Below are 23,379 nucleotides of genomic sequence, written 5' to 3'. Positions count from 1 at the left end.
CGGTTTGCTGAGCTGCTGTATCTAATCCCATCATATATAACACCACACCGTTGTATATCGCACCATCTGGGGTCTGTTTTCCCCAGGTCTTATATCGGTTGCCATGGGTTGGGGACTTAAGGTTTATTGAAACGAGCGATATAGAAACCATATAAAACTGGCTCCAAACCGATCACTCGAGAAAACAAATGGGAATGTTTTTGGGTCAATGAATAGAATTTTTGAAAGTCAATTTTGGACGGACTAGAACATCCAGCAAATCCATATATCAGGTAGGGAGGGACCGCTCATGGCCCTGTTCCCCAAAAAAATAAAGCAAATTGGGGTACAGAAAAAAATAACCACTGGTTATCAACCAAAAATTGGTTCTCTAGACCCCGTGGCAAAAAATAATCACTGGAATAGAGAACCCACTAATATGAATAAAGAACTTCTATTGAATGTGCTTTACAATCAACAAAAACGAGGACTTAAAAAGTTCACCTATAAATAAATGAATGCGGTCCCTAGTCCATGGGATCCGCTCGCACTCACGATTACCCGATGGCGGGTTGGTTAGTAGTGGAGCTAAAAGAAAATGATTATTGAGCCCCATTTCCGGCATTCGGCGCCGGCTCATCTTACACCAATAGTCCATATCAGATCATTCTTTATTAACATACAGACGCCGGTGACAGGGGAGACTGTGGCCATAGAGAATTACCAGTTACTCAGTCCCACACCCACAATAACCCTGCATTCAGGGAGTCACAGCATGGAGGATATACAGGTGGCGTGAAAAGGTACTACAAGTTAGTCATTCAGTGTAACTCCTATTTCCAGCAGTCTCTCAGCCTCAATAACTCTGCATTCAGGGAGTCACAGCATAAAAGATATACAAGTTCCTTCTATCTCTTCCAAACAGTCTAGTCTGAACTGTCTTGGTAGTGCTCTGAAAAGAGAGTACCACCCAAGCTATCTGCTTCTAAGGTTATCCTGTCACTATAGTCACGTTATCTTTAGCTACTCCCATCAGATGACTATAGTGACAGGATAAACTTGGAAACAGATCGCTTAGATGGTATTCTCTTTTCAGAGCGCTTCCACCATTGCAGAAAAAGATAAACTTCATCCAGCGCTGGGTCTGAAAGGAAGTCATATTCCAACTTTATGCCAAATATATAAAAAAAAGTCCATATACAAAGGGGTGGATGCATCAGGTAGTGGGCTTACGCGTTTCACACAAATCACTCCTTACTCGTGTCGTGTGGCATATACTATAAGGTACGGCCGCATTTATATCCAGTGGGTTCACCAAAAAGCAAGTCCCCAGTCCTCCACGTCCAATGGCTGGATCCCAGTGTGAGGCACACTGAATGACTAACTCGTAGTACCCCAATACAGCAGCTTCTCATGCCACCTGGATATCCTCCATGTTGTGACTCCCTGAATGCAGGGTTATTGTGGGTGTGGGACTGACGAAGATAGGGGCCGAACCAAATGACTGACTTTTAATTCTCTAACACAACAGCCTCATTTATTTTGGTAGTTACAGATACTAGTAACATATCTGATATAGACTATCAGTGTAAAATGAGCAAGCACTGAACGACTTGAGTTATTATATGGTGATGTCTGGTCATTCTCCCGACACTCCGGTGATGCTACTGTGGGAGGAAGTCATGTCACAGCGTGATCTCGCGAGATCGCACTGTGATGGGAGTACAGCTGGATATGAATAGAGAGATGATTGGTCAGCATCACACACTTCTTTTCAACACCCACTTGGTGAAACATTAAAATGCCCAGTTGGGCATTTAGAACAAATAAGAATTAAAATTAAAAAGTGTCATAACTCAGTCAAAAATACAAGTTTTTTTTTTTTTTAAAAAACAAACTTCTGTCCATTACACCGCACCTGTCAGACTAGACAGGCGACAGGGCAGTTATAAAGTGGTGACCGAGCCCTTTAAGCGCTACTTCTAAACACCCCCACCAACGGGTAATGGTGAATAGGGGCAGATCCCATGGACCTCATTCATTTAGATGTGACCATTTTTGTTGAATTTAAAGCGCACTCAATAAAAGTTATTAGTGGACACCCAATAAATAAAAAATGTGTACTCCATAAAAATGTTTACAATGGAGAGCAAACCCCCCCCAAACAAGTGGAGAGGATTTTGTCTTCTAAAAAAATTTTTGGGCCTAATACCAGCCAATTTATTTCTAGGTTTTTATTTTTCGAATGGCCGGTGGAACATTAAAGTGGAATTATTTTTTTATTGTAAATCATATCATAATCTATTGTGAAAATTCTAGAAATGGAGTCCCAGCTTTGGTGCAATTTTTGATTGGTGAATAATAATTCTCAGGTAAGGACAAATACTGTTGCAATAACTAAATTTGTGGAAAAATTATTACATTTGTACAACCTATACAGGAAAAGTAAAAGCCATTTCAACAACAAAAGTTATACTCCATCTCGTGATATTTAATGTTAGATTTCTTCAATGCAACATAAATGTTTTTTGGTAGAGATTTTTTTTTACTAGTTCTGAATCCTAAAAAAAAAAAAAAAAAAAGGGGAAAAATAAATTCAACCGACACTCACAAGAACAGAAAATTGTAGCAGATTTTTTTTTTTTTAATTTATTAACTCCATTCTCTGCCAGAAGGGGCAAAAAAAAAAAAAAAAAAAAAGTGTCCAGACCGGATCCGTCACAGGACCACCTGGCGGAGAATCGGTTTAACCTATTGCACTTTGTGAAGAAAATTTTTTTTGTTTTTTTATTTAAAAATAAAAAATATAGATTTATATATAATTCATATTCTTTGCCTTGCCCCGCCTCTGGGAGAGCGGCGGGCGAGAAGCGGTTGCATGATGACGCCAGGTCTTTCTCTCGACTCCTTTGTACATGGGCGAACACCAGGGGTGACCCTCCCAGCGCCTCCTTAGGTTTGGGCAGCAGCGGAGATGGTTTTTGTTCCAGTCTCACGGAGTTCCACGTTCAGGTCAGTCCCACGGATGAGCCCGATGTGACCAGCAGTTTAGAAGGGATGTGATTTACATGTGGCTTTAGCAGACGGACACAATGGAAAGATAGGAAACAAAACACGGATCTTATTGCACGTGGTGCCGGAGCGAGAGAGGAGAAGTCACGACTGGTGGTGCGGCGGCGGCGACGGCTCCATCTCGAGTGGTTTGCTCCCAGCCCTTTCTTGCGCTCTTACTATTTTGTTGCGGTTCGCTAAAGTTTTGGGTGGCAGCAAGGTCAATCGACGTACATGGGGGAGCTGGGGGTGGTCGGCATCTGATCCAGGATTCGGATGACATAAGTGGCGACGTCCACGTGTCGCTCTTCATACATCATGATGAAAGAATGTTTCTGTGGGGACAGAGGGCGATTGTGTAGGAATAGCAAAAATGTACATTCCAAAATATATATCCCCCAACGACATACAAAACCTACAGAAACGGGTGCACTCCGTAGATCGGGACTACTCGGCCCAAAAAATATATATGATCGTCCCAAGGTGCCACCCACACGGTAATGTTTGATAAGGTGGCGGCAGGCAGCAAAAACAAAAGAAATCCTCAACTTTTTGAAGATCTGTCTTAAAAAGTTACTTACCAGAAGCTCCCTGTACTTCGGCCTTTTAGACTCGTCCTTTGTTAGGCTGCGAGCAAAAAACAAAATGATATATTTTAAGATTTTTTTTTATAGAATATATTTAAAAAAAACAAAAAACAAACAATTGTGAACATAGGTGGTGTGCTGCTACGTGAAAGGGTTAACCCGAACACCAGCCACCAGGGAAATAATCATATACTGCCTGTCACCAATAGGTGGCAGCAGCATCACTCAAAATTATTTTGTGTAAAGCAACAAATGGCCAGCAGGTGGCAGTGAAATCACATGTAAAAATTCTACAAGAAACCGTGAACATAAAGCCGTCTAAGTTATTTGCCGCGATTTCAACCGGGCAAAAATCGCCTCCCATTGATTTCAATGGGAGGCGGAGGTGTCTTTTCCCACGAGCGGAACACCGCGTCATGTCTTTTCTTCGGGCATTTCAGTCTCTGACCTCCCATGTACATCAATGGGAGGCAGAGAAAGCGTTTTTTTTCCTTGCAGCGTTTTTTGCCCACGGCGCTCTATGGCCGCGGGCGAAGAACGCTGCAAAAAGTTTGGCAAGTGTTCCGCTGGCAGGTCAAAATCTGCCGCAAAATTTGTGAAAAGATTTTTCTGCCTGAAAAATACTCAGTGTGAACAAAGCCTAATGGTCATTATATTATATTCAGTGGCGTAACTACCGCTGTAGCAGCCATAGCGGATGCTATGTTACCCGTGGCATGAAGGGGCCTGTGCCGCCCGCCGGCACAGCCCCTCAATGCCCGGTGGCACCACAAGCAGCCGCTATTGGCTACAACAGGGGTAGCGACGCCACACTCCATAGTATCTGCGTCCTTAGGATGCAGATACCAATGAATCCTATGGTATCTCCCCATTCTGCCATTTACTGGGCTACATGGCCACGTTCGGGCTGGCGTGAGGACGTCACTGGATCACGCAAGGATCCCGTCGGCCTTGAGGATGTTGTGGAGCAGCTCCATTCATCGCGGGATGGCAATGTCTAAAAAGGGGTGGTGGGGGGCACAATCAATGGAGGGGCTGCATGTGACACCCAGTCTTTCCTAGTTACGCCCCTGATTATTTATCTCCTGTTCGGCACCTTCCCTCATGATCAGATCTCTCCACGAAATGAATCTTCAGGCAACCACCAAATTTACGAATTACTCTAAGGCGGAAGAGTAAAATCTTAGCCTTCTCTCCCGACTTACCACAGGTTGACAAAGTTGATAAAACTGGGGGAGAACTCCCTCTCATCAGAGTTGCTGAGCTGGGGAGGGTCTCCCTTCACCACCTGTGTCAGTTGGTCAAAAACGCTGTTCCACTTGGGGTACGGGAACCGCCCTGTCGCCAATTCATACTGTGGAAACGGAAAAGAAGCCGATGAGGAATTAAGGCGACATTTTCAAGAAAATTCAGGTTAAGGCGACGTCATCAGGTCTCGATACGTCACAATGTGTAAGGACTGATGTAGACGGCTACATGTGCTGCTCTGTCGGGCTCGGCAGGCGTCACTCCCTAGAGGAATTCCTTGGGGTTCACATAAACTGTGGGCTGTAGAGGAGTCGTCAGAGCAGCAGTCACCTCAAACTCTAGCCTTAAAGGGATTCCAGCACACAGCCGACTACAAGCCGTAAACGTTATTTTATCTTTATTCCTAAATTACAATCCAAAGATAGCTTTCCCTGAGCTTTATATCGGTCTAAGCTGCTGGCCCCACCCCTGAGGAGCCTATGTATATTACTTAGTAGTAGACCACACCCACAAACTAGAAGTAGGTTCCATAAAGCAGACTATAAGCCGTACATGTTTTATTCCCAAATTACAATCCACAGCAGGAGCTTTCCGAGCTTTAGATCTGTCAAAGCTGCTGGCCCCACCCCTGAGGAGCCTATTTATCGCTTAGTAGTAGACGACACCCACAAAGTATAAGGAGGGTTACCAGACTTGCACTGTGTGAGGCCTCTCAAGCTCTAAAAATGGGATCTTGAAGAGGTTAAATAATTAGTAAAAATGGAAGTCTACATAAAGGCTTCAGAGGGTCACTGATGGCGGTCAGACCACCAGATGATCACTCAGCATATCCATGTACGCAAGGATTGTCGGGTTTGTGGGAACGGGGAGTGCAATGAAATAGTTTCCACGTAGACGGCTATTTGGGGAACAATAGCGACTGCAGGAGTCCAACTCAGCTGAGGAACAGAGAAGAGACGTAAAATTAAAAAAACAAGAGAACAAAAAGGTTACTACTCACCAAAGTAATTCCAAGGCTCCATACATCCGAGCGCACGTCATATCCTTGTCTGGACGCACTTGGGTCTATCCTTTCCGGCTACAAAAATTAGAAAAAAAAAAAAAAAAAAAAAAAGTTTACAAAAAAGATATATATAAAAAAAAAAAAAAAAAAAAAAAGTTAGAACAAACCCTCAGCCGTGAGAATTATTTGGTCAGGATGGAGGACAAGAAGGTTTCCATTCCCTGACAGAAAGCATGCATCTTTAAAATTTTCTCTGCATGGCTGCAACGATGTTGTCATAATATACACATAACCTCCCAATAAGGACAAATAATGTGAATGAAGTCCTGGGAAGTGACGGTGACCCCCCCACCCCCCCTCCCGAGCGCAGCTCATAGAGTAATTCTGTAGTAATGACATCACCCGATCTGGTTTTTACAGAGTAAAGGTTGGCTGCGGTCCAGCATGAAGCCGCTGGATTCCTCCTGTGTTTCCTCTATTTTCTTGAGAGGAAGACACACGCTGGAAGTATGTGTGAGGACACGGCTCAGCTATGTGCGCGGACACGGCTCAGCTATGCGTGCGGGGGCGTCAACATCCAACTACAAACTGGGTCAAACTCCAGTTACTTAACAATTACAGCACAAGGATCTGGACGTTACTCAACGTTAGGTGAATATTTGGGACCGATTAGTAATTCTTATCTAATGCAGATGTGTTTCAGTGTGTTATACTCCTGTCACAGCCAAAGCTGCATTCAGAAGTCTATTTGTTTCTTATTACCAGAAAGCAGTGCAACGCCGGAGACCAGATGACAAAAAAAAAAAAAAAAAAAAAAAAAAAAAAAAGGGGTTAACAAAAAAAAAAAGGGGTTAACAAAAAAAAAAAAAAAAAACTGCTATCTGTACCCAGGGGCAGACACCAGAACTGTAAATGCAGCTCTGGGTGTGGATGGAGAAATTAGTGGTCATTGTAGTGATTAATAACAATGGCCCAACCATTTCTGAGTTACGGCAACAGCGACTGGAATGACCAGCCGAAATCCTTATTGTGACCCATCAAGGGTGGTGCGGCCGGCAGGGAGGGCCCACGTCTCAGCGGCATTCGGCGGCCGGCCTGTGTCTCATAGGCCAATTGTCAAAAGGAGCCGTCCAATCTTTTAACGTTTTTTGGCATTTTTTCTAGAACACAAACTCTTTTATAGGCAAGTCCAGGTTTTTTGGGGTCCCATAACATCTACTTGTAGGGTTCATAGAGCACTTGAGACCCAAACGGTCTAATAATTCAGACAACTTTCCTGGTAAACCAGGGTCATGATTCACCCAACCCGACCTATTACCCCCTGTAACCCAACCAAAAGGTCGTTCTGTGGGATCTTCATCCACTTATAAGGTTTCCGCTCAGACTCCAACTCATATCAACACTTGTAAGGACAACATTCCAGATAGTCAGGAATTCCAGAAGCCCGAAACGCGTCTGCACTCCCGGCCCATGACATCAGCTCCTTCCACAATCCCGATGCTCTGACTAAGCTCCTTCTCCATCAGAGGCACGCCGCTCCGTGTCGTCACCCAGATTCTTCAGCGTTTCGGCTGAGAAAATACCTCAGCTTACTCATTCGGAAGCAGCAGGAGGAGGGGGGGGGGTGGACTCTGTTATAATACTGTGGGACTCAGAGTCTATAAATAGGAGATGACATCACTTGGGCCGGTGCCCATGTTACAGTTCATTCCCAAGCTTAGCTCATGTCTACACTTAAATAACCCCAGGAGCATCTAGAAGCTGCGGTAAACAGGCCAGCCCGGCGGGGAGCGCGCCATTATATAATATACTCCCCGTGTCCTCCATTATATGTCACTTGTATACTACACAACCCCTGTATCCTCCACCACATTTTATAGTATTTTTTTTTAAAATCGGTATTATAATATTAAAAAGCATAAAAGACTATAAAAATTATAAACTAAAAGCTAAATATGTATAATAAAAAACATAAAATCCAAATAGATATGTATTTTTTTACTATTCCTAAAATAAGTTAGAATTAAAATATTAGTATTTGTATATTTTAATATTTGTTCAATTTTTTAATATGCAAATAAAAAAAAATATATAAATGCTAATATTTTAATTTTTTCTAACATTTGCCATTTTTATAGTAATAGAATACAAATAAAATCAATAAAAAAAATTGTAAAATATAAAATTATATTCAAATATATATATATATAATTATTTTATTTGTATACTATTACTATAAAAATGGAAAATGTTAGAATAAAATTAAAATATTAGAATTTATATTTTTTTTTTTATTTGCATATTAAAATTGAACAAATATTGAGATACAGATAAAAAATAATTTTTGTATTTTTATTATTTATCCATTTCCAGTACAATGATGGGTTGAGTAGTTATTACATAGAAAGCTGCATTAAATTCACAGATGAAGAGTTACACCCCCGAGGATCATTATTTGGAGGGGGATGTCCAGGTCGTCTACATTCCTCGGCGCGGACGTCGTTCTGGGAACGACCCCACGTCTGTAGTGACACGCCGGGGACACGACGCCTGCATTTAAATGACAAACTTGGCTTGGCTGCTGAGAGATACCAGACGCTCGCGCCCGCCGCAGGCATGACCTCACCGTACGCAGAATAAACCCCTGGCAAGTGCCCTTAAAGTGCCAGTAATATTGCATGGTCTCGTCTATACAAGCAGTAAGCAAAATTCATTCATTGACTTGGTTAGGATTTTTTTTTTTTAGGGGGCGGTGGGCACAAATATTCAATATGTCACTTACCGCCATGTACGGCCTGCAGCCCGCATCTCTAGTCTTGGCGATGGAGTCCACCAGCTGTCCGCTGATACCAAAGTCACAAAGTTTAATATTTCCATTTCTGTCCAAAAGAATATTTGAGGGTTTGATATCTGTAATACAGAGGGGGGGGGGGGGATATTGGGAGATCTGAGCACAAAGACCAATGAGAAGGGGCAGAAAACCGCAAAGAATACTCCACGTACATATAAAAGAGGCGTCAATAAGCTGCACGCGAAAGAGTTATATATATTTCCCGGCATGTCCTACTACTGCGCAAAGCTTAGAAGATACTTCCCAGATTACAGGAGTCTGCCCACAAGGGTGCTGACTATTTCCAATAACATAGGAAATATATGGAAATGTCAGCTCACCCTCCTAGGTGCACGAAGACGACCGCGATCTCCACGCTGTAGAAACAATCCGGAAGGAAAAGGTTCAGCACTCGTCGTGGAATATGAAAAAAAATCTTCTTTATTGGTTAAAATAGATTGCTGTTCAGTCTTCCGCTGGCTATCTACTTTAACCAATAAAGAAGATTTCTTCATATTCCACAACGAGTGCTGAACCTTTTCCTTCCGGATTGTTATTTCTAATAACTGCCAGCAGAACAGTGAGTGCAGCTCTGGAGTATAATACAGGATGTAACTCAGGATCAGTACAGGATAAGTAATGTAATGTATGTACACAGTGACTCCACCAGCAGAATAGTGAGTGCAGCTCTGGAGTATAATACAGGATGTAACTCAGGATCAGTACAGGATAAGTAATGTAATGTATGTACACAGTGACTCCACCAGCAGAATAGTGAGTGCAGCTCTGGAGTATAATACAGGATGTAACTCAGGATCAGTACAGGATAAGTAATGTAATGTATGTACACAGGGACTCCACCAGCAGAATAGTGAGTGCTGCTCTGGAGAATAATACAGGATATAACTCAGGATCAGTACAGGAGAAGTAATGTATGTACACAGTGACTCCACCAGCAGAATAGTGAGTGCTGCTCTGGAGTATAATACAGGATAAGTAATGTATGTACACAGTGACTACACCAGCAGAATAGTGAGTGCAGCTCTGGAGTATAATACAGGATATAACTCCGGATCAGTACAGGATAAGTAATGTATGTACATAGTGACTCCACCAGCAGAATAGTGAGTGCAGCTCTTGAGTATAATACAGTTTGTAGTTTAACAAGTCCCTTGTTTGTTCCTGGACTATCTACCACTAGAGGTTCTGTTTCCCACCGCAACTGGGTCCCATGCATTCAGCCACAACCCCTCCACTGCTTGAATCTATATCAGAGTCCTAAGAACCGCAGCCCGATCCTAGCTCATACCAAGGAGAACTTGACTTGGCTTTAATAATGTAAATAATGGGAATGAGGGTAGAATTCCCATTTAGCTTCTGTGAAGATCTGTTCTCACCTCTGTGAATTATTTTCAAGTTTTCTTTTAAGTGGTTCAAAGCCTTCACAGTCTGGAAAAGAAATACAGAGATCATTCATATACGGATAGTAATGGGGGAGGGGCTTAAATCTGGCATGTGATCGCAAGTCCTTTAGAACTGCCTGAAAATGTCTTATCTCAAACAGACAGAAATAGTGGAAAATAAAATCAAAAGGGATCGATAACTATACTTTTTTTTTTTTACTTACAGCTAAAGTTATTTTTCCTAAAATCTCTTCTGGAATAACGTCATCTAATGAACTATATACATATTTGTAAAACTTGTCAAACGAGGTAGCCATGAGCTCCATACAGATCCAGCAATCTCCCTGGAGGAAAAAAAAAAAGGATAATCACGGACAGATGTTTGAACAATTAGTAAAAAAAAAACAAACAAAAAAAACAAAAACACAAATGTACAATTTTATGCCAAAGAAATTACATTTTATGTTAAAATAAAAAATATAAAAGACCCTGAAAATGATGTCGCTTAACAAAACTAAATAGATTCCAATCAAGATATGAACACGGTTTAGTTTAAACCCAGAGGTTGTCAGAGCCCCTCCCCTGTTATTGTACCCACCTCTCTAAATAGCGCCCCGTAAAACTGAACGATATATGGGCAGTCGCTGCTCCTCATCACCACGTCAAGATCCATTAGCAGTTGTTTTTGTTCCTTTTCATCTACGGTTGATCGAATTCGCTGGAATAAAAAGAAATATAAATACATTTGAAAAATATACGACATAATTAAAGGGGCGCTTCACGGGAATATTTCGTTTCAAAGAACTCCTGGTAGACCATATAAACATCCAGCAGAAGAGTTGTCGATGCCCCTCCCCTTAGACATCCAGACATAGCTTGTTTATTAATTTTTATTATCAGAAAGGAAATAAAAATGTATAATATATATATATAAATATAAAGGAAAAGGAAAAAAATGGGGTGATAGAAAAAAAAACAAAAAAACTTAAGCTACACGGGAAGGGTTCACACAATATTTGGATAAGAACGCTATAGGTCATGGCTGCCTTGGAAAGTTGCCGTGTCGCTGGACTGGATGACACTTGGGGTAGGTCAGCCCTTCGCTCACCTTGACGGCCATAATTTGCCCACTCGGGTTGTGACTCATTTTATTGACGGAGCCGTACGCGCCTCTCCCGATCTCCCCCAGATCCTTCAGGTCCTCCGCTGTGAAGTCCCAATGCTGCTCCGGCGAAAGCTTCAATTTTCCTGAAGACTCGATGCTGTGTGTTCGTAATCGCTCTCTGTTCAGAAGAGAAAAAACAAACAAAAAAACGGTATTTAGCCATTGTACTCCGAAAAATATTCCCTGGGCTTTCAGAGATAAAAATATATAAAATAAACCACATACATACTGTATTAAAAATGGAATATACAAAAGTAGAATTTTATTACAGTATTTTGTGTGTGTTTTTGGAGGACTTCCATGATTGCCCACTAGGAGTGCTATTTCAATCATCATTTCCAAGGACACCACTCTATAAACAGGATATCAGTGGTGTAACGGTTAAATGTCTCACTGTGTAAAGTCCTCCAGCCAATCTGCAGCCATTAGTCAGTAGTCAGTAATATTTCCCCGGAGGGTCTTTACCGCAAGTAATAAACAGCTGAAAGGCAATAAATAAGATTCCGGGACGCAGCCCATCCCCCTCCCCCGAGGTAAATCAACTGATCAAGTTTATTGCCACTTTCCACCTAAACAAAGGCCGTTATCCAAACTACACAGGACTAGTCAACAGGGGGCAGTAATTATACTCACAAGTGGAGCCGTCAGACCATGGGGTGGGAATATAGAAGGGGGAGGGTAACACTTCCTACACCCACAAAAATAATTAAAAACGCATAGGAAGCCATTTTTCATGTTGAATAATTCAAGCGAAATTGCCGTTTTGGCGATCGTATAGGATCACGGCGATCAGGGTCCATGCAAAAGGCCCATTAAAGAAGCACAAGGGACTTACAGTCTGTTTTTTGTAGCCTGCTCATTGGAGCTGAACGACTTCGCGCCAGCCAGACGCACTTCTGGTTTTTGGTAGGTGGTCTCGAAGTTCCTCATCACCTCCGTTTTCTGCATCCTTAGTAATGAGAGGAGGGGGGGGGGGGAGGGGGTTACAGGGGGCCATGACACATGTAAATCTTTACTATTATATGTGCAATTGTAGATCACTACCCAGAACCCTCCACATTAGACGTAATTTAATAGACCCACAAAGGAGGTAAGGCCGCCCGCACACGGCCATGATTACGGCACAGACAGCTAAGGAGCGTCATCCGCGGGCCGTCCACAATCCGTGTAACACAGTCGTGTGCGCAGGTCCATAGAAATTAACGGGTCCGCAAAAACACGGCCGTGTGCACGAGGCCTAACTCATAGGGAGAAATCGAATGGGAGCAAAAAATAATTCACTTTATGAATTATAAAAAAATATATTTGAAAAATTTTGGCAAAATTTTTTTCCCCCTTAAATAAAATTGAATACAGACAGGCGTGAATACTTCCCTTATAACTATACTTCATGGCAGATCCCACTCCCCCTATGAGTGCCGCCAGATATCGCTCTGTACAGCACGCTTCTAACGGGAGAATAGCGCGGCGACACAATATTGGATGGAGAGTGGGGACGGTTCAAAACGCGTCAAGATACAAAGCTTTAAAAATGGAAACCGATTGTTCATTTTATTTTAATATGTCCCAATAGTTTTGCTGGACAATCTAATTTGGTCAACTGAAATGCTCGGCTGTAGCAGCCGGAGGTTGTGCACTCGCCCGGAGGCTGGATTTACACAGGGCTGTTTTGTAGCTTATTTTGCAGCGATCACAAAAAATGCAGATAAAAACAAAAAATACATCGTAGTTGTGAATCCGCCCTCAACTCCGGTGATGGATCTCGTGGGTTGAGAACAATTTGGATTTGGTCTCCTGGTAAATCTCAATACTTACAGGTGCGCAGGTTGAATTGTGGGGTTCAATGTGAACTTTGCCGTGGATTTGAAGGCCGGATTGGCAAAATTTAACTTCAGTGCTTTGCGTTTACCTGAAGGGCGATAAAAATGTATTAACCACAGACACAACCATTCCCTGGCACCCCCCAAAGACCTCTGAAAATTAGCACGGTCCGCACAGAGGGCATCATCAGCTGCCCAAGGTGGCTGGCACAACTTTAATGCCAACTATTTTTCTAAATCAAGAGATTTTTTTCTCATTATTGATAATATTTTTATAATAAAAAAAAATCAAAAAATATATAAAAACAAACTATATATATATATATATATATATATATAATAATAATAATAATAATAATAATAATAATAATGAACTGATAACTTCACAGCTGCCCAATGGTAGACGTCTGAATTAACCCATTACAGACAGGCGGGTGATCAACCCAGCTGAGATAATGGCCTTCCTAGCAGCGACAATCAGGACCCGCGCCGCTTCCCAGTCGCCGGCTACAGCAGATCAGTCATTCCCAAACTTGATACATCCCTCCAGCCGCCATATTCCCATAATGCATCTGCCTCCCCACAACGCCGCCACGTGCCGCATAAATTATTGATCAGGCGCAGAGCGGGAGGGGGGGGCACATACGCAGCTGCTGCAGCGAGACGAGAACAGTCGCAATGGGGGACACAGACACAAACGGCCAGCGGAGGATCGTACAATTATGGCGGAAATTTACGGCTACCAGATATTATTTACAGAGGAGATTTAAAAAAATAAAATATATATATATATAAAATTTACTCAAATTGTAAAGATAAAAAACATACAAAAAAAATAAAATGGACAGGAGACATATCGGGTCCTGAGTGGCTCGCGCCGTCCTCTCGAGACCTAGACCTCTTCCACAATGGGTTGTGTGACCCCTGAAGGCACCACAGACAGGAGGAGGTCAAAAGGAATTTTGTTAGGAAAAAAAAAAAAAAAAATGTAGAAAGAAAAAAAAAATTTGGTGACGAATGATTTTTGTATTTTTTTTTTTTTATCCGACAACCAATTAAAAGAGAAAAATACCGACGAGAACTCTTTTCTGCAGGAGGCCTTATAGGCCCTGTTCACACTGGTTTTTTGCAGGCAGAAAATTCATCTGGGAAAAATCAGCTCCAGTTTTTTTTGCTGCATTTTCTTTAGCTTTTTCTTCAACACAAAAGATGGAATAACCACAAGCGTTTATTATTTACGAAAAACGCATTAAAAAAAAAAACGCGTTCATTTCCGTCTCCCATTGATTTCAATAGAGCATGTCGCTTTTTTCGCTCGCGGGGGGGGGGAAAAAAGCCTCCACGTCCCATTAAGATCAATAGGAGGCATTTTCGGCCCTTTTTTGCAGGGGTTTTTGCCGCTGCCACCATTGAGCGCCATGGGCAAAAAAGCCACAAAAAAACGCTTTCTCTATGCACGAATTTCTGGCATGTCGCTTCTTCGTCCCCGTGAGCCGGTTTTACCGCTTGTGGGGAAAAAACGCCTCCGCCTCCCATTGAAATCAATAGGAAGCATTTTTGGGCACGGTTTCTGCAGCAAAAAAAAAAACAAAAAAAAACAAAAAAAAAAAAAAAAAAAAAAGTGTGAACAGGGACAACAGCAGCACTCTAAATATGAGCTGGTTCACACATGTGGACCACGGGCAGCGGGCCCAGCACCCGACACACATATCCAGCCAAACCGCTTATTCCTACAGACCAGATCTAGAACGGCTGCGGACGGGGAAGAATGAAGAATAAATACCCCCCCCCGTCAACTAGAAATTAAAAAAAACTAAAAAAAAAAAAACATGTATTGTAAACCGCTGTGGGAATTCAGGACAAATCTTCTGCAGGGTCCAAAAGTGAATTCTACCCCAAAAAATATTTTCCGTTATGTGCGGAGTCTCCTTTTAATTAGAACAAGTGGGGAAAAAAAAAAAAGTTGCATTTTTCTATAAAACGACAAACAGCAGAAGCAGGTAGAGGCTCAGCAGGGCGTGGCGGAGGCGCGGGGCGCCACGTGCCTCACACAAGGTCTGCGCCTCCACGACAGGCAGAATTCAGCAATCTCCGCTTTACGAGCTGTAATCTCGGAGCCGCCTGGTGCGCGGGCGTTCCGCTCTCCGCATAGTTGTAATACTTGCACTACGCGACATCCTGCCCGCTCCACCCGTCACACCGACGCGGCCCCTGCGCCAAATAACCGGCCGGACAGAAGAAAAATAATAATTCTCTGCAGGCGGCCACGACCGAGATCGATCCATTACCACGTAAATAAAAAAAATCCCTCGTGATCTTTTTGTTACGTCTGTGAGGGATTCTCCCTTTGAAACCGTTAGGGTATGTTCACACGGCCAAATTACGGACGTAATTCGGGCGTTTTACGCCTGGAATTACGGCTTGAAAGCAATGGGCTGACGTTTGTCTGTTCACAGGAGGCGTATATTTACGCTCCACTGTCAAAAGACGGCGCGTAAATAGACGCCCGCGCCAAAGAAGTGTCATGTCACTTCTTCAGACGTAAATGGAGCCGTTTTCCCTGCACATGCCGTTACGGCTGAAATGACGGGGCTGTTTTCTCCTGGATTTCGGCCGTTACGGACGCTGCCGTGTGAACATACCCTAATAATAATAGCAAATAAAAAAATGAAGAATATCGTCCCACATCGGAAACGGAGACGACCCATCAAGTCCTTTAAATAAAGAGATTACAATTAATTATTATTTTTGGGGGTAAAAAAATAAATAAAAATAATAATAAAATTATATATATGTCAGTCGTCAAATGAGTGTATATACGGACGTCTTTACAACGGTGGATGCGGGCGCGCACGAATCGCAAGGACACGGCAGAGACGCAACGAGGTTCAGCAAGTAGGACGAGCGGCAGGAGTGGGCCCCGTTCACATGCAATAAGAAAAAATAAATAAATAAAAAAATTAATTTTACAAATTTCTTTTCTTCCCTTCCATACTTTCAATGTTAAATCAAATTTATATCAAAAAATGTAAAACAAAAAAAAAAAAATAGTTATCGAATATTGAGACATTATATAAAAAAAAAAAAAAAAAGGTCCCACAAACACGACTCATTGAAGGACCAGTCACAGGACAGTTTTTTGACCCGACTTCGGAGAAATAAATATCCTTTGAAACCAAAAGGGGAAAGTTTCCTTCTTTCCGCGGCCGGGCTCCCATCTAATTTTGGGTTAAAATGGAAATTTTAAAAAAATTGCAATAATTTTACAACCATAATGTCACGAATCCACAGCGGACGCGATACAACATCTTTATTCCCTCCCATGAAACAAAACTCATTTGATGATCACAATGATGAGGAATGTATAAAAAATTATAAAAAATAAAATAAAAAGCAGCAATCCGTATAACTGAGAATTTAATAATTTTTTTAATATTTTGCGTCGGAGGACGAGGAGAGAAACCAACAAGACACCGTTTCCTTCTGGACGTCACGAATATAATATGACCAACTTTATCTCGTATTGATCTTGGGTCAGATCTTATGCTCCAGTCACATCCAGAGCTGCATTCATTTCCATTAGCTCTCAGAGCAGATGTGGAAAAAAAAAAAAAAAAAAAAAAAAAAAAAAAAATGAACAAAAATACCATTCTGAATGCAGCTCTAGAGGTGACTAGTGTATAAGGCCCGTTACAAATTAAAAATCAGCTAAATAAAAATAGTTTCTGGTCACATTATGTGCAGAACTAGAGCTGTGCTTTACATACAGGTCAACCCAACCCCCCAAACAAAAACATAAGACATCGATCAAAGGATCGAATAACACCCGATCACCACCAACATTTTGGGATTTTTTTTCTTTTTATAAAGGATTGCTGCTTTGGCAAAAACGTCAGGGTCACTCGCCATAAAAACGTCAATATGTCAAATATGGTCCCGATAACCGGGAAGCAACGCAGTGCACTCCAACTGTTAAACCAGAGCATGCTGGTCGTTGTAGTCCAACAGAAGGAGCGCATCGGCTTCTATAAATAAACGGGGCGTCTCAACTGGACCTCCAAGCAGAGATTTATTACAAATCATCCTCAGTAGGGGGGGGTTGGAACACAAAAAAAAAAAAAAAAAAACAACAACACCATACAATTTACTGGAGCCAAAGGGTGGGAATGTGTTGGCTGGATCGGGACCAGTTTGACATATACATTTATTTTGGTTGATTTTTTTTATGGCGAGTCTCTTTAAAGTGAACCCATCGCCCCCGTTTCCTGAACATTTTTAGGTTATACATTTACCCACACGATCAGCTTCTTCCTAATAGGCTATACCGACTGGTCAATACTCCGGAATTTACTGCCAATTTCGTTTTTAGATGCGCATTGAATATTTCCAAAAATTTTTGCTCCAATTTTTTATTTTTTTTTGCCAATATAACATTTTTTTTTGTTACTTTGTTTACACTCCAAAAATAAAAAATATAATCCGGAACGATTGTTATTTGGCGCGATGAGGACGGGTTCACTTTAGAGAGCGGTTAGTTGGAGCGACAGTGGATACATTCCCAATACCAAGATGGAGGTGACAGGTACCACAATGCGAGGAAAGGAAAATCACGTCTTACTTTGGGCATTTTCACAGAAGTTTATCTGAAGGCCTAAAGTAGAAAACACAAATTCTTATTCATTAGCTGCAATCAGGTCAGACAACGGACGTCTCGCTGGACAAGATCAGCACAAGAAACATCACAAGTAAAAAAACATCCGATTTCTCTAACCCGGGGCATGATGGGAGTTGTAGTATTGTACTGGAGTGGGGACACCGCTCTAAATCTAATCTTTTCCAAAAAACAGCGCCACTCCTGCCCACAGGAGGTTTCTAGTAGTGCAGCTCAACCTCATTCACTTCATTAGAGCTGAGCTACCACCTGTGGACTGGTGTGGCGCTGTTTTTTGGAAAAGATTCCATATCGTTCTTATCCGCTGCTACCCCTTTAAGGCCGGGTTTTTGGAATAGACACACCATGTTTTTCTACGAGGGTGCGTAGCATTTCGATGGGAAGCCCGTCTATAGGAAATCGGAGGTACGGTAAGGCCCGCACCCCTACAGGTAATACTTCTGTGATTAAGTTCTAAGGACGAGAGTTGGGTCTCGTCTAAGACAGATTTAAAAAAAAAATAAAAAAAAAAAATAGTTCTGAGTTTTTTGGGAAGGTTTTCTGTCCCTTACGTGGAATATGCGGCACTCGCGCAAAGACGCAATACAGGAAGTGTGAACGAGGCTCAAGATTAGAGGAACACCGATCCATAGTGATCCTGTAATTATATGGTGGATTCAATTAAGGCCCTGACTACTTATATAGGGGCGGAGCCGTGACAACTTATATTTTTTTTATAAGAACGGTATCGCTCCAACGCTAAAAAGTCCCAACACTGACCAAACACTGCACATCTATAGCAAGGAGGGCTGAAGACGCCGCGTGCCGGATCCACGTCGCGCAGAAACATCCCAGACGAGCGGGAGACCGGATGTAGATGCCTTAAAAACACACACGAAAAAAAATGGTTTAAAAAAAAATAAAAATGTATAAGGGAATGTGCACACGCAGCGTTTTCAGCCGCAAACGTCCAGAAAAATCGGATGCAGAACGCCACACATCTGTCCATTTATCTCAATGGGAAATACGGCGTTCTGTTCCGACAGGGCGAAACCGCGAGTAAAAATACGCCCGTGGAAAAAAATATATATATATATTTTCAGACGTTCTGGATTTTGTGTGTGAACACATCCTTATAAAGAGAGAACCTGGAGTCTCTGATGTTACTCAATGTCTGGAAGGCTGAGCCCAATTTACAACACCAGACAGAACGACTACTCGCCGCGCCTCAACCAGGTGACCCGGACAAACCGCCCAACCGGTTTACAAGAAGTCTCTGCAGGAAGAGTGAAGGACTATTGGCACTACAACACCAAATGTAAGTGCACCCCTCCTAATTATAAGGTTCATGTGTTTCAACCACACTTCTGCTCTGTCAAATCCCTGGTCACCTGTAAGTTATCTTCTAGATCTCTCCCAGTCACCTGTAAGTGCTACCATCATCTGCTAGATCTGCCCCGGTCACCTGTAAGTGTTATTGTCTGCTAGATCTGCCCCGGTCACCTGTGTTATCTGCAAGATCTATCCCGGTCACCTGTGTTATTGTCTGCTAGATCTGCCCCGGTCACCTGTGTTATCTGCAAGATCTATCCCGGTCACCTGTGTTATTGTCTGCTAGATCTGCCCCGGTCACCTGTGTTATCTGCAAGATCTATCCCGGTCAGCTGTAAGTATTAGGCTGGGTTCACACGACCTATTTTCAGACGTAATGGAAGCGTTTTACGCCTGAAAAGACGGCTCCAATACGTCGGCGAACATCTGCCAATTCATTTCAATGGGTCTTACGATGTTCTGTGCAGACGACCTGTAATTTTACGCGTCGCTGTCAAAAGACGGAGCGTAAAAATAACAGCCTCGTCAAAGTGGTGCAGACACTTCTTGGGACGTAATTTGAGCAGTTTTTCATTGACTTCAATGAACAGCTCCAAATTACGTCCGTAAAAGACGCCTCGCAAAACGCGAGTACATGCAATTACGTCTGAAATTCAGGAGCTGTTTTCTCCTGAATAAAGCTCCGTAATTTCAGCCGTAATTGTCGCTATCGTGTGCACATACCCTAATTATTATTATTATCTGCTAGATCTACCCCTGTCACCTGTAAGTGTTATTATTAACTGCTAGGTCTACCTTGGTCACCTATAAGTATTATTATCTGCTAGATTTACCCCGGTCACCTGTGTTATTACCTGCTAGTTCTGTCCCAGTCACCTGTAAGTGCCTGCTAGATCTATCCCGGTCACCTGTAAGTGCCTGCTAGATCTGCTCCAGTCACCTGTGAGTGTTATTATATCTTCTAGATCCACCCCAGTCACCTGTTATCTGCACCTGTCTGGGGTGTTTTTGGACAATTGTGGTTTCCAACTATCTGGGAACAGTTTGTGGTTCGGCCCTATGACTGCATCCCTTTGCACACGGCGAGCTCCATGAAGACATGGGGTGAGGCATTTGGTGTGGAGGTACTGGATGGGCTGCACAGAGCCCGGACCTCGGCCCCATACAACACCTCTGGGATGAATTGGAACAGCGATTGCCTCTCGTTCCGTATAAAGTCTCATTTTGGGTCTAGACAAGATGTCCTAACAATGGGGCCACCACAAACACTTAGTGTAAATGCCTTCAGATCCCAATGGGAACTTTCTGGTCACGAAGTCTACTTCATCCAATACTTGGAGGCGCGGTCCGGGTCGGCTTTGCCTAAACTAGAGGCTCGGTCACAGAACCGCTGGGTTTTCCCCAGACAAACCACGTGGTAACCATGAAGATCAGACAAAACCTTCTAATGGTGGTCAAAAAAATATTGCACAACGGTCCAACGTCTTCAGGCTCTGAACTGAGAAGAAACCCTGAGCGGAACTCAGGTGGCAGGACCCAAAGGTTAGTAAGGACTTTACAGTGACGGAACTTTTCGGCTTCCACACAGCGGACCTTCTGCCAAAGACAATACCCAAAAAGTGGGACCTACAGCAGAAGACCTCACACAGCTCCACTCAGGAGCCCACCTTAGATGTGGATTCGCCAGTTTTTCCAAGTTACAAACAAGAAGTACTGGGGTTCTGATCAATAGATAGATACAAAGACTCATTACCCTGCAAAATCAAGAGTCCTATCCCCACAAGGGGGCGCACACGAGGCGTGTCAATGTATCCGCATTACATATCGCCCACTTCGTATCTCCTCCTTACATGGTCTGTGCCTTCATGTCCGGCACCAAGCAAATTTCCATGTTCTCAAGAAGGTTCCTCTTAAGTCTAGTTGTTAGAGCAGCATTTTGTGCTTCAGAGCTGCTCTTCCTACTATAACTGGGGACGAGAATTAGTAACCATAGTCAGCTATTTTCGAAACTATGGAGAACGGTGTTGTCACCCACCCGCACCCTGGGATTTCAGTAGAGGAAGATGATAGATAGTATCTGTACTAATAGTAGGAACTTTTCAAAACTGCCACCACAAACAATCCAATATCCTCTGATGGCGGCCAATCGGTGTCTAAACCACTACACGATTGTTTGTGCCCGCAAAGTGCCAATGAGAGAAGCACAGGGACGGCTGCCGACCGTCACGACTCTCATTGGATAAGAATACAGAGGGGGGGGGGGGCCTACAATGGCGAGATCAATTATTTAGTAAAATGGCAGGAGAGACATCTACAGCCTGGTCACTAACAAGGCCACCCAATGACAACACAGAGCTGGACGAGTCCCAGGTAGTAACTGCCCCGTGACATCAAACATTCTGGTGGGTTTCTATTTATGGTCATTGACGATACTATAGATAGGGGGGGGCGGAAAAGAGGTCTAGGGGGGGGCCGGTGAAGAGGAGGTCTAGGGGGGCCAGTGAAGAGGAGGTCTAGGGGGGCCGGTGAAGACAAGGAGATTAACCCCGTTTGTGCTGGGCAGCAGCGAGCGTGGGGTGGCACAGGTTACATTGCCCCTGGATCAGGCATCAGCTGGGATTTCACATGGGAGGGGGAAGGACGGGATATTTACACAGACAATGACTGGCACAGATGATGGGAGAGGAGACACATCGGTGGGCAATATATTACACAGAGGAGTTGTATAATGACCTGGCCTGTACTGTGCAATGGCAAGACTAGAAAGGCTGGCATTATAATATAGTATGTGCAAAAAGTGACACTATCCTGTCAGAGGGGTTCGGGGCGCTGACATGCTATGGCACAGCTGGTTACCAGGGGTATAGAGGGAACATATTCAAGAAGAGAAGGTGCCCACTGGTCATGGTCAACGGATAAAGCATGCCCGGTCGTTGCCCTATTCTGGGGGGCAGCAGGGGTCAGGACTCCGGTGGGCACGGTCGGGGCCTGGCATTGTGGGTTTCTCTGCTGAGCGCTCACGGCCTCCATGCAGATTACTGCAGACACAGGATCAGTAACCCTATAAGTCCTGGCACGGAGGACGGGTGTCTATACACTGCCTGCTGCACCGTCCGAGGCGGTGGAGATGCTGGGTGACTGATCTGCAGGGGACCCTCTTCTCTGCATTTATGGGGGGCACTACATTCTGCTGTGACATTGCAGGCCACAGGAGGGGGGGGGGCTCGTTCCTTTAGTAAAACACAGAATTTGGGGTAATAAAAGACCCCGCACAACGCAGAGAACACGGCTGAATGACGGGCTGCAGGGGGCACTGCTGGGGGGACAGAAAATCCCAAGTTGTGGGGGGCCGGGGTAGCCAGAGAGCAGGAGGGCATCAGACCTGGGCACATTGAATGACAAGACGTTGCGCCCAGGGACCAGCGTCTCCTGCATTATGGGGGGGGGGGGGGTCACCATCTACATTAGATAATGGAGGGGAGCGGGTACACGAAGCCGGAAACAACGTAGGAGCCACATAGGGCCAGGAGATATAGAGAGGGGGGTGTCCAGGCGATATAGAGGGGGGTACAGGACATATAGAAGGGGGTACCAGCGATATAGAGGGGGGTACAGGACATATAGAAGGGGGTACCGGCGATATAGAGGTGGGTACAGGACATATAGAAGGGGGTACCGGCGATATAGAGGGGGGTACCGGACATATAGAAGGGGGTACCGGCGATATAGAGGGGGGTACCGGCGATATAGGGGGGGGGTACAGGATATATAGAAGGGGGTACCGGCCATATAGAAGGGGGTACCGGCGATATAGAGGGGGGTACAGGACATATAGAAGGGGTACCGGCGATATAGAGGGGGGTACAGGCGATATAGAAGGGGGTACAGGAGATGCAGCGGTACAGGTGGGGGCTGGGCTCTTACCCTGCATGCTGCTGACTGTGCTGTGTTGCTGGAGCTGTCCTGGGTGCCCGGGGCCCGCACCGCTGCCGTTTCCTCCGCTGTGACTGGGATTGGAAGTCGCCATTGTTAATATATTAGATTCCAAATGAAGGCTGCAATGCAGCAACCCCCACTGTGCCTGCCCCCTCCCAGAATCCCTCACTCTGACGTCAGAGACCCGCCCCCGGCGTGACGGGAAAAATACCCGCCCCCTGCGTGACGTCCGCACCACAAAGCTCCGCCCCCGGCGTGACGTCCAGCCCCTCCACCCAAAGCTCCGCCCCCCGGCCGGCAGAGACTAAAGCGCTGACACATTCTCCCGAGCTCCGTACAACCGAGATGTCATATACAGGCTGGAGCTGCTGCAG

At 43.9% G+C, this 23,379-nt stretch overlaps 1 protein-coding gene across 2 annotated transcripts; it reads right to left on the bottom strand.

Annotated features, from left to right (window-relative positions):
• Positions 1-2,479: 2,479 nt before the first annotated feature.
• Positions 2,480-23,163, bottom strand: MAP2K4 (mitogen-activated protein kinase kinase 4). 2 transcript variants are annotated; one of them, XM_075845313.1, is made up of 13 exons: positions 22,994-23,163; positions 17,705-17,737; positions 13,082-13,175; positions 12,102-12,215; positions 11,210-11,384; positions 10,700-10,819; positions 10,326-10,445; positions 10,096-10,147; positions 8,651-8,778; positions 5,866-5,943; positions 4,823-4,971; positions 3,612-3,657; positions 2,480-3,365 (listed from the first exon to the last, which is right to left on the bottom strand). In XM_075845313.1, exons 1-13 carry the CDS (start codon positions 23,094-23,096, stop codon positions 3,252-3,254), a joined length of 1,326 nt encoding a protein of 441 aa, XP_075701428.1. In that variant the 5' UTR covers positions 23,097-23,163; the 3' UTR covers positions 2,480-3,251. The 2 variants fall into 2 exon arrangements, with proteins under 2 accessions (XP_075701428.1, XP_075701429.1); XM_075845314.1 differs by lacking the exon at positions 17,705-17,737 and having other exon boundaries at positions 2,481-3,365.
• Positions 23,164-23,379: the final 216 nt, after the last annotated feature.

Source organism: Rhinoderma darwinii, chromosome 13 (genome assembly GCF_050947455.1).
Source record: "Rhinoderma darwinii isolate aRhiDar2 chromosome 13, aRhiDar2.hap1, whole genome shotgun sequence".
Classification (NCBI taxonomy): Eukaryota; Metazoa; Chordata; class Amphibia; order Anura; family Rhinodermatidae; genus Rhinoderma; species Rhinoderma darwinii.
Note: the sequence above shows the minus strand (reverse complement) of the source record. Positions and strands in the feature narration are given on the sequence as shown.

Bases quoted from the DNA above. Each gene is read 5' to 3' on its own strand.
- MAP2K4 (XM_075845313.1), bottom strand. From the start codon at position 23,096: ATGGCGACTTCCAATCCCAGTCACAGCGGAGGAAACGGCAGCGGTGCG. The intron at 5,944-8,650 runs GTAAGTGACATA...TAATTTTTGTAG, and splicing joins GCTGCAGGCCGTACATGGCG to CCGGAAAGGATAGACCCAAG. The intron at 4,972-5,865 runs GTGAGTAGTAAC...CCGTTTCCACAG, and splicing joins GGAGCCTTGGAATTACTTTG to TATGAATTGGCGACAGGGCG.